This window comes from Cryptotermes secundus, unplaced genomic scaffold (genome assembly GCF_002891405.2).
Source record: "Cryptotermes secundus unplaced genomic scaffold, Csec_1.0 scaffold1552, whole genome shotgun sequence".
Taxonomy (NCBI): domain Eukaryota; kingdom Metazoa; phylum Arthropoda; class Insecta; order Blattodea; family Kalotermitidae; genus Cryptotermes; species Cryptotermes secundus.
In genome coordinates, this window is record NW_019721780.1 from 234,213 (window position 1) to 246,155 (window position 11,943).

General features: G+C 39.1%; 1 protein-coding gene across 1 annotated transcript in view; it reads left to right on the top strand.

Moving 5' to 3' along the window:
- The first annotated feature begins 469 nt into the window (after window positions 1-469).
- The window catches only part of LOC111875797 (arginine-glutamic acid dipeptide repeats protein), a 17,741-nt gene continuing 6,267 nt past the window's right edge, over window positions 470-11,943 (top strand). The window contains exons 1-5 of the mRNA XM_023872320.2: window positions 470-1,153; window positions 1,351-1,450; window positions 3,270-3,886; window positions 3,978-4,163; window positions 8,970-9,327. Of these exons, the coding sequence (XP_023728088.1) occupies window positions 611-1,153; window positions 1,351-1,450; window positions 3,270-3,886; window positions 3,978-4,163; window positions 8,970-9,327 (1,804 nt within the window). The 5' untranslated portion in view covers window positions 470-610. The remainder of the gene's footprint in view (window positions 1,154-1,350; window positions 1,451-3,269; window positions 3,887-3,977; window positions 4,164-8,969; window positions 9,328-11,943) is intronic.

Here is an 11,943-nt window from a genome sequence, read left to right on the forward strand (position 1 = left end):
GAGGTACTTACTGTAGGAGGGAGGTCGTTTATATAAATTATGAAAAGCAAAGGCCCCAAAATTGACCCCTGTGGAACTCCATGTTTTATTATTCCCCAGTTTGAGTAGGTACTGTGGATTGAATTTTATGATTTTATTTCAATCTTTTGTTTTCTGTCTGTTAGGTAGGATCTGAACCAACTTAACGTTGTTCCTTGAATGCCAAAAAAATGTAATTTAGTTAATAAAATTTCATGATTTACACAGAAGCCTTTGCCAAGTCACAGAATATTCCACCAACATGCATTTTTTTATTAATAGATTTCAACACACTGTCTGTTAACTTAAAGGCTGCATTTTCAACACTTAATCCAGTATACAGACATGCAGAATTAAATGTAATGGATCGTTAATTATTTTATTTAGTACCGAATGTGTTTCGAAGATGGCGCCAGTAAAAGGAAATGGTGGATCGATTATATTACTGCATGTATCGATGCCAAGCGCTATGCTAAATGGGGCTAGTAAGAGAATTCTGGCTTAATAGTATCGTGTGCTTATAAAGTGAGAAAATTCCACAAGTCCTTTAGTTCAGCAGAAATAAGCCAAATAGTATCAATGTGTTCTGGAAATGGTGTGTAAAGAAGACGTTGTGACATGGTTTAAAGAATTAACTAGCTCCAAACGTATTGATGTAATGTGTAGTTTGTTGAATATGTGCCTTCCATTTGAACTACGGTTCCTCGGCACATGTCTAGAGGACCTGGGGAAGCGAGATTTTCATGAGCTAAGGGATACAGAAATTCGAGCAAATAATTCTTCAGAGTTGTCTGATTTGCAGTGTATGAGTGATAAGCGAACTCAGAGAAAATTAGCGTTATTTTTATCCCTGTTGAAGTCCTGTAATCATGCATGTTCTAATGGTCTATACAAGATCCTAGCGAATTTTGATATCAGTGAAATTAATGCCACCAACAATTCATCGTCAGATGAAAATCCTTTGGAAGAACTGTTACTTTTGTATACACTTGCCTTAAATCATCCAGCTTTCTCATATGAACAAAAAGCAATTTTTGGTAATATATTGGTAAAACTTCAAGATGAAGAAAGTAAAATGTATTCGGCCAAACATCAAGTTGGCATCAGCTTACTATATGTCAAACCCCCAATACAGGTAAGATTTTTGTAACGAAAGGCGTGCAGTTCGTAAATAAGACACTCAGCATATGACTAGTACCTGTAATTAGGAAGTAGGGTAACAAGTTTGTAATTAGGTCACTAATTACGAATCAGAAAGTTACACGTGTATATGTTTTATATAGAAATAGGTGAAAGATTTTCATAATTTATTTTTTCTTGTGCATCATTCAGCCCCGTGCATCTGGTCCATCATCTGAAGAGCGCCAGCAGCAGGATATTGGTGTACTTGGCCATTGCCCTGGCATTACAATACCACCATGTCATTCAGCAGGTGAATATTTCAGTATTTGTACACATTTGATTATTTTATACATACCACGTATGGAAGCCAGTTTGTTGCTTTTAAATGTTAATACATTTGGTCATCGGCTTACGACCAGCTGCCCTTACGGCCACAAAAAAAAAATGGAAAATAAAGGATGATTAAAATGTAAAAGTTTTTAAAAATAAATTATAAAGATGATAAAAAGATTAGAAAGGTTAAAAAAATACTGTTAATATGACCAACATAGGACCAGATCAACTTACGACCTGTCAGTCAGAACGGAAGTCGGTCGTAAGTTGACGACCTAGTGTATTTATTGCTACATACAGTGAAATAGTGTTTGTTTTGTAATGAAATATGATGGTAGTCACTCAGAGCTGTTCATGGTGAGTAAATTTGGGACTGTGAACTTGTGAACGAGGACTGTGATGTCTGGAACAAGAAAAAATTATGAGGGGCATGGCATATGCAGCTGTATTTTTAAAGTTATTTATGTTAAGAGTGGAGAGGTTGAAGAAAATGGTTCCTTAATGCATGTGTGTTCTGTAGAAATGGATATGAATCAGTTCAGACTTGACTGATAGGTAAAATTTGCAAACAGAAGCTGTACTGCTCAAGTGTAATGTGCAACAGGTTCACTTCTCCTATTCTTATATATGGTATTCTTAATGTGTCAGTTAACATGACAGTTCTATAATAATCAAATCAGTACTACTATTAGCATTCGTTTATTGTGTGGAAGTACTGCTACATGTTTCAACCCTTATTACATGAATATGTCACTTGTTAGTGACAAGTTAGTCAGTTTACCAATATGGATCCAGATCAGTGATTTATAAATTGTTTTCATTTGGTTTGCATTATAATTTCAGTTGATAAATTTAAATTATGATGTTTTACATTTTGTTAAAATACAAGTGAAATTCCAATTAACATGAAACTTAAAATTAATTCTGATTATTTTCCATGGCATAATGGTGTATGTCATTATTATGGGGCTTTCTTGTGAGTCAGCGTTGTTCATTTATTTCTTGGTGTATCTGAAAGAAAATTATCAGCATGATATTCCATTTAAAATTGAAACTTTTATTGTCATTGAAATATAAAATTTTAAAATTGAAGTTCATCTGTTTACTTTTGTCACTGTGAAAAATGGTTTATGTTGTATAGTGGGGCCTTCCCAGGAGTCAGCGCTCTTTTTAATTTGTTAATGTATGATATTGTGTGGAGAAGATCAGTTGGACCGATTATGTGAGAAATGAAGAAGTGTTATTTAGAGTCAGTGAGCAGAGGAATATCCTACACGAAATAAGAAAACGGAAGGCTAATTGGATTGGTCATGTTTTACGCGGTAACTGCCTTCTAAAGGAAGTTATTGAAGGAAAGATAGAGGGGCGGATAGAAGTGACCAGAAGACGAGGAAGAAGACGTAAGAAGATGCTGGATGACCTTGGGGACAGAAGAGGATATTTTCATATGAAGGAGAAAGCTCTAGATCGCATCAAGTGGAGGAACTGTTTTGGAAGAGACTGTGAACCTGCCGTCTTGACAGATTACAGATGAATTAATGAATGATACTGTGTGGTGATCTTCTATATGATAATATATTCTATTACCACTTCATAATGGTTTGAGCAACTCTGGTGGAGCAATTTTGTATACTACATAGGAGTGCCCCATCATCCTGTTGTTCCCACAATGTAGTTCTCTCTGTAGTATCGATTTGTTTATTACAGAATTTTTGTGTTGAGTGATACATTAAGAATACCACATATAACACATAACAGGGTGCATAGAATAAAGATTATTCTTATTTTTCTTATAGTGGGAGATGCTAACAAAGGGAGAAGTTCAGTACTGTCTGGACTGAGTGTCCCCCCAGGTCTTGCCCTCGCTCCAGAACAGCTAACAGCAACAAGCTATGTACATGTTGCATTTCCCTCCCCTGGCCATCAGCCACTACCGTCTGTGCCGTGGCACAGTGGAGTGACTCCCTTGGTGATGTCTGGTGTGTGTGCAACTTTACCAGCAGAAGTACAAGCAACCAGTGAAGTATCACCATATCCATCATCTCCTCTTGTTAGCCGGCAGTCTTCACCATCTCAGTCGAGGTCCCCAAGCCGTACTGCTTCTCCTGTGAGAATGCAGCAGCAACAACCATCAGTGTCATCAGCAGCACAGACCCCTGTGCCAGCACCAGATCGGAGCCAGAACTTTTCAAAAAGTCTGGCTTCTAATCGTCGTAGTGATAGGAATTGCTCCCATCCCAATACTGCACCTCTTCGACTGAACTGTGTGGATACCAGTGTAGCCCCACCACCCACCCAGCAGCACAGGAATATATCCAGGAAGAGCAGCGTGGAGACGCAAGATTCGTTCAGAGAGACATTGGTCAAAGAGATGCCTAATTACCAGAACCTTCAGAAGTATCGAATAGATGAGGTGGGTTCACGTTTCTTGCCATTCTTTGGTATCCATTGTATGACCAGTTAAAGGCTGGTATTTTTAATTGTGCTTTGCTGTCTCCTCTTAGCTGCATCGCATGCGGGATGAGGAACTCAAGGATTTGGGTTTGCCGAACGGTGCCATAATGCAGCTACGAAGCATCATGACCAAGATTAGCAGTACTAATGGACTGTGTGGTGTTGACAAACGGGAACCAGTGCCCAATACAGGCAGGAGGAAACTGGATGGAGCAGCAGCATCTGAAGTGGAACAGGTAATGACTGGTTGTCACTTGCCAGGAGTGGGATAAGGCAGGTTATGTGGTACAAGATACTGAGAAGCCTGGTAAGTGGTTTGTCATGTGTCTGCACTAAGTTTACCTCATTGGTATTACCTGATGCAGCACATGTGCCCCCCACCCCCAGCATTATTGACAAGATGTTTTCTTTAGAGTGTGTGTGTATTGTGAAATTCCATAATCCAAATCCTCCCCTCACCCCAGTGTTTGCCATGTTTGTAAGTTGAAATGTGTTCGTTTTAGTCCTCAGTTGTAATAAAACACTTTCTTGACCATCAGAAATAACAGTGGTGCATGAAAATAGAATTAAAAAGATCTGCTTGCATTCAAAATTGATGGCCTTCTTTCAGAGTCCTTAATAAGGCCAGTACATTGCACACACGTGTGTGTGTGTGTGTGGGGGGGGGTAGCCAGTGCCAAACTGCATTACTGACTCATAGGTATGTGTGTATGTGAGATCTTAATTCCCCAACAAATGGCTGAATTTTTTGTTTTGTGTGTTATGTCTAAAATAATTGTAATATCCCAGATTTTATATAGTGATTAATTTAAAATTCATATCAAGAATGTTGTGGTCATGTTTTACATTTATAACTTCTGTAAGGTCTGCATTCCACATCTCAAACATCCGTAACATGGAGCGCGCTCTACATTTAAATGTTATAATTACTGTAGTCTGAAATAGCTCTCTTTGCATTCTCTTGTCAAAGCAACATATTTCTGAGTGAATTTTCAAGCAGTAGCTGAAGTATGTGTTGTTCTACTATGCTGTGTTAGTTTTGAAAGGCCACTATTCTGATATGCTCTCTGCTTCAGGTGAAATGAAAGTTGGACTGATTTGTGTTGATGTGGAAAGTAGATGTGTGCAGCAGGCCCAGATGTTGCGTTGCTTTGTCTCAGGGGCCAAGACATCGGGCAGGCGAATGCAGGGAGGTCGGCCCTGGTCGGAAACTCACATGACTTTAGCTGTTGTAAGTCGCACAGTGAGAAAGTAGAGTCCACACCAGGTACGGCAGCTATCTACCTTCCTGGTGGAGGGTTGCTGTTATGATGGTTCTGTCAGACATGGTGGAACCTAACCGACTTCTACATATGATAGAACTGGATGCGTGTGTACATAGGTTTGCATGGCTGGCTGCAGATCCAAAGGTTCCAGTGGTGTGAAGGTTCTTAATTTGAGTAATCGGTGGGCTCTGCTCATTTAATTCCGTGAACATTGATTCATTTTCCCACAGTTTCCTTGGTTTCTGTCTTCTGGGCAGTGGATGGGACTCTCATTTTTCGTGAAGAACATTGTTTCCCAGTTTGGGTCATTATGGTTAATAATGAACTGGTTCCTGTTATTTTCAGTTTCATGTACCAGTTACCCAAGGGCTGAGATCTGATTTGTTATGTTTACAGAATATTTCACAGCACCAAACCAAATTTAATTATCTCATTTGTGAATATTTAGGATCTAACTCTATTTCCCCGCTAGTGCACTGCAGTCGTTGTTGAAACTGAAGCTTTTGTAACATGAAATGTAGGATTTGCATCACCTCTTGATGGTTTGATCCGTGACTTATAACTCTCAAGTTCAGTAACTTGGTTCAGTATAAAACAACACGACATGGTGTATTGGCATTTTTTCTGTATCCACTTCAATAACTCATTAAAGTAGTTTGGACTATTAACCGGTTACAGGGATATAAACATCAGTTTGACATGTTGGCTCTGTGTCTGGCTGCCTGATATTGAAGCAAGTTATAATATGTAATCCCCATTTTCTGTACTGTAGGACTTTTCTTGAAGAAAGGGATGAAGTCTTGTCCAAACTCAGTGTTTGTTTTTCTGATGTCCCCCACCCCCCTGGGTACTGTAACTTTTTAGAGGTGTAATTTTTCCTTCCAGCAGCATGTTCTTCACATACTCTGGTTCAGTGATGAAATATTTGGGCTGCATTCATTCTTTTAAATTGCACCATAACAACAGGTTGTTTAATGCTGTATTGTGCTTCTGCATGATTTCAATTATATTTATGCACATGTTTGCAAAGTTTATTAATTTCTTTTAGTACATAACAGATATCTCTTAGAAGTTACATTGTGATAGATCGAGGTGTATCATGTACAGACTTCTGAAAACCAGTCTTGTGTAGATTAGGTAATATCTTTTGTTCACTTTCCATTATACTGTGCTGAAACAACATTAACAGCAGGAAGAGTAACCACTGAGATTTGTACATGGGCAGTTTAAGAACGAATCTCTTGGCTCTTTATATGTATATAATAAATCTTGCTCATGCAGGAGCAAAATGCAGTATATAAGGGTTCTCTACTTCCAGCACAGCCACATCATACCACACTGAAGCCACAGATGGTGGAAATGCTGGCGCTGGGGACTGCCTCCTTTCTACCCACTGTCATTTTCCCCTTCCAGCCTCCTATAGCCTAAGTGATCCAGACCAAAGCACTTGTCACTAGTAAACAGTATCATATGGTTATCAATACCAATAGTCATGTGAACAGTATAGCTAGATGACAGGAGGGGAATACAGGGAAGTGTAACAGCCTGAGGGAGATGTGGATGGGGTAGACCAGTGTTCCACAACCTTTTTCTACTCGCGGCACACCATGAAGTATCCATGACTCAGCATGGCACACCAAAATGTTATTCCCCTCAAAAACACATGATATCAGACAATTGATATAAATACGTAACGTGATCAACTTATTACTATAATATTATTTTATTATCATTAAACAGAAATTGACTGGGCTTCTCAACGTTAACTGAAATTAAGACCTCAAAGAGGGAGTGGCTCAAATACATCGATGAAGAAATGAGACTAGCGTTGTCAACGATTCCACCACGCATCAGTCGCCTGTGTCGCAGGCGCCAGTATCACATTGAAGGTATGAGTAGAATTACTGTATTTACTTTAATAGTAACAGAAGTGCATTTTCTACACTCTACAGTGAATTAAAGTTCATGCTTTTATTAACAATTAATGAACTTTAATTCACTGTAGAGTGTAGAAAATACACTTCTACTACAATTAAAGTAAATACAATAGTTCTACTCATAACTTCAATGTGATACTTGTGCCTGCGTAGTTGCACACAGGCGACTGATCCGTGGTGGAATCGTTGNCGCATCAGTCGCCTGTGTCGCAGGCGCCAGTATCACATTGAAGGTATGAGTAGAATTACTGTATTTACTTTAATAGTAACAGAAGTGCATTTTCTACACTCTACAGTGAATTAAAGTTCATGCTTTTATTAACAATTAATGAACTTTAATTCACTGTAGAGTGTAGAAAATACACTTCTACTACAATTAAAGTAAATACAATAGTTCTACTCATAACTTCAATGTGATACTTGTGCCTGCGTAGTTGCACACAGGCGACTGATCCGTGGTGGAATCGTTGACAACGCAAGTCTCATTTCTTCATCGATGGATTTGAGCCGCTCCCTCTTTGAGGACTTAATTTCAGTTAACGTCGAGAAGCCCAGTTCACACAAATACGTAATTTAAAATGGCCATAACACATTCACTGCCATCTCGGAGATAGCCGGGTATCCACTCCTTATTGCCAACCAAAACGTATCCAAAGGCAATGTTCTGTCTGCTTTTAAATCTGCGAGTTCCTCTTGTATATTAATCAGAAGATGTTCTGAATTCGCAACGAATGGATCACGAACCCAGTCAAAATTTTGTACACTCTCTCCAAAATACTTACTGAATTTCTGCTGCAGCATTTCTAAATGTTCTTTAATTGTGCCTATTACCACTTTATTGCCATCAGCAAATGGCCATACAGTCGGGAACATCTCAAATGACCCATCTGTAATTCTCTGTCTCCACAAATTCAGCTTATTTACAAATCCTTGTATCTTATCCATATTAGTTAGAATATTTTTGTTCCTACCTTGTATCTTTCTGTTCAGCTCATTCAAGTGTACGAAAATATCGAAAAGATATGCCAACTTATATACCCATTCATCGTCTGCAAATAAATCCACGTACTCATGCCCCTTGCACATACCTTCTCATTACAGTCAAATATTCACATTAACACTTTTCCTCGTGATAACCAAAATAGCGTTATAAAAGACAGGGAAACCGTTGCTAATCCCTGCAGTTTTAGGGAAAAGCACGTACACAGAACATGCAGCAAGTTTATCAAAGAAGCCGCGAAGATGCGAGAAAAATAAAAATAAATCAATAATGAAAGCTATGATATAACAACAACTGTGAGTAAATAATTTACGTTTAATTTCTTAGAGTACAACATTACTGTACATAAAAAATCACGGCATGCAATAAAGAATAAACAAGCATCATCATATTTAATCAGTGCAGTGGCTGAGAATAAAATACAAGCATATGAAACACGGTAACTGGGATAAAATAAAACTAATTAAATTCGACAATTAATTTCTTACAATAGGTATAAGTTCGCGTCACACCTTTCACCTTGTGACGGCACACCGGTTGCGGAACACTGGGGTAGACCATGGGTCTTCTTTCAGTGGCCTTGTTATGGTACATAATACATTCTACCTGTTACTAGACTCTGTGTAAAAAATGCATTCCTACAGTATCTGTTAATTTTTTTTGTACTTGAACTTCTAATGCAAGTAATACCATACTGTACCACCACACATATTCTAATGAACTTACATGATGCACTAGTTTTCAGCACTTTGATTTGTGTGTCTGCCCTCATCAGTCAGACGTGGTGGGACTCGGGGCTTCTGATCATACATAGTACAAGTTTTGCGTGTTTGTGTGCAGCCCCCTGAAAGGAAGACTCAAAGCGCTGGTCCCATCATGAGGAGGTACCCAAATGTACCTGTGGAGGGTGGTCCTGTTATGTATCCTCAGCCTCCACCACATCTGCTGACAACTCCACAGGGTGCTCCCTGTTACACGTGCTTTGCTGTGCCCGTCTCTTCGTCAGCAGCTCCTGCTCGTTACCACAGCCAGGCTCAGCCATTCTACTGCGTGAACCATCACCTGCAGACATTGCACTTGGATGGTGATGCAAGTCGCCAAGGTTCAAATAGTAGCAGTGCCTCAGACAGCTCTAGTGCAGGTCATTCTCCGCCTGACACCCCATCAATGCCTACAGCTCCTCACTGGGACAATAGACGTAAGTAACTGCAGAGTAATTGAAGCGATGACTAGCCTGGATATTTAAGAACAGGTAATCCAAAAATTCTTGAGATGTCCGCTATCATTGGTGCATTCACCCTTGGAAATCACTTACCCATTTAATTGGTACTTTGAAATAGTCTTTCAAACTTTCATTTTTTCTGCCTTTTTTCCCAATTTCCTGGAACTTCTCTGCACTTAAGTACACAGTGCACTACAGGTCAGTAATTAGCGATAAATATCTTCCAAAGAAAAGAAAGCAATCCTAGTTCAGTGGCAGTAATCTGATGTGAGAAGAAGTAAAATAATCCTTCTGTATATATGTATAAGAATGTTTTGTAGGTGTGAGATTTGTCATGGTCCTTACACAATTCCAGGTTTCCATAGTAACAGATGTTAACATGTTGTATGAACACAAACTGTGTAGTTGGTCACAAAACAAGCAAGTAGTATTTTGTGTCAGTGTATTGTGTCTATTCTGTGAGTATGCATCTTAATGTGATGTGCATATGTGAAGTATAGTATACTATATAAAGAAGGTGGTTTACATTTGACAATTTGTGCATGTTATTTTTGGGAGATGTTGGCCACAATGTATCATTCGATAACATGCAGGAATAAAGGAATACAGGTGAAAGCAGGAGATGTTACAGAATGGAAGCTTATGTAACAAATGATAGGACTCCCCATTGAATTTTCAGAGGGTGTTGCACTAGTAAGAAAGTTGTGGCAGAGTGAGAAGATGTACAGACTATAGAAGATCTGAAGAAAGCAGTCTTCTGGGATTTGGCACCGTGTATATGTGGTGTTAACCGACGTTTTGGAGGAACATATCACCTCCATCTTCAGTGTAGAAGGAAAAATATAAGAAATCCGCAAGCGAAGAGACCGTGATGCCAGATCCAGAAGGCTACACAGGCCATGACCGAGTATCATAACCCCCACCCCCCCAGCNGTATTTTTCCTTCTACCCTGAAGATGGAGGCGATGCATTCCTCCGAAACGTCGGTTAACACATATACACGGTGCCAAATCCCAGAAGACTGCTTTCTTCATAGTCACCGCCGTGAAAACCTCAAATCTTATATAGAAGATCTGTACTGAAGTAGATTTTAAAGGGTTCTGACAATAGTATATAACATTCAGAATTATTGGGTTATTACTTTGTTTATTGTCCAGTATTCTAACACACTAGAGAATACAGCATTTCAGGAACTGGATCTGTTTCTCTCCTGAGATGAGGAGGAGGAGACACCTACTCCGTTGAGTCCCTTAGAAAGAGCTAACCTCAATTCCTGTACAACCTATGTTAGTATAATAATAGCTGTATAAGTACCTGAGACCAGGCTCTGTCGGGGGGGGGGTTTAACAAGAAAAATGTTCAGAAAAAATGCATGCACGTGAAAACTAAGACATAAAGGGAGGTGAAAATTTTATGCAACAGACCAAGTCCATAAAGTTTTTGCCTACCCTCCTATCTTAGTTTCATGTCTGTGCATTCTTTGTCACAATTTTTATTACATGTTTTCCTGTTATTACCCTTTGACAGAGCCTGGTCTTGTGATATTTATGTAGGTGTATTTATACTGACATAGGTTGTCCAGTGATTGAGGTTAGCTCTTTCTGAGGGGGCCCAACAGAGTAGGTGTCTCCCCCTGACCTGAGGATGGAAACAGATGCAGTTTCCGAAACATGTTCTCTAGTTTGTCTAGAATACCAAGAAATGGAAAAAGTCCAAAAAAACTCAGTAATTCTGAGTGTTATATGCTCAAAGACAAAGCGTGCAAGAGACCCTAGAAGAGAAACTCGGTGCAATTGAAGGTGAAAACAGAAATGCTGAAGCGCAGTGGAACAATATAAAAGAATGCATGTTAGATACTATCAGTGATTTGGTTGGTAAAGTTGAGAAGATAGCAAGAAAACTATGGGTTACACAGGAGATGATGAGTAAAATGGAGGAGCGAAGGAAATGGAAGTATGTCAACAATGAAGAAGGCAGGAGGAAATACAGGAGACTGAGGAATGAATTGAAAAGAGCCACAGACAGGGCCAAAAAAGGAATATCTTGAGAATATATGTAATGAGATTATGGAATTTCAAAGAATAGGACGTTATGATTTGATGTACATGAAGACAGAAGAACTAGGATGGAAAGAGAATCATGGGATTCAAAATGTTGGCATCGAAGACTCCCAGGGGAATAGAATAGTAGATCAGAGGCAAGTGCTGAAAACTTGGGAAAAGTATATTACAGAACTATATGACCAACCTAATCGGCCAGAAACCTTAGAAGTTGAACCGGAAGAAGAAGTAGATACAGACGGGAAAGGACCATATATTTTACAAAGTGAGGTGGAAAAAGCTATCAAGGACATGAAGACTGGAAAGGCTCCAGGAGATGATGATGTACATGGAGATGTGCTTAAGTTACTGGGAGAAGGTGGTTTGAAAACACTGTCAAAACTAATAAGCAACATATATGAAACTGGGGAGTGGCCCAAGGACTTTACAGAAGTGACAATGATTGCCTTAAAGAAAAAGACAAAAGCTACAAAATGCAGCGACCATCGCACAGTAAGCCTTATTGCACATACAGCAAAGATAATAGCAAAGA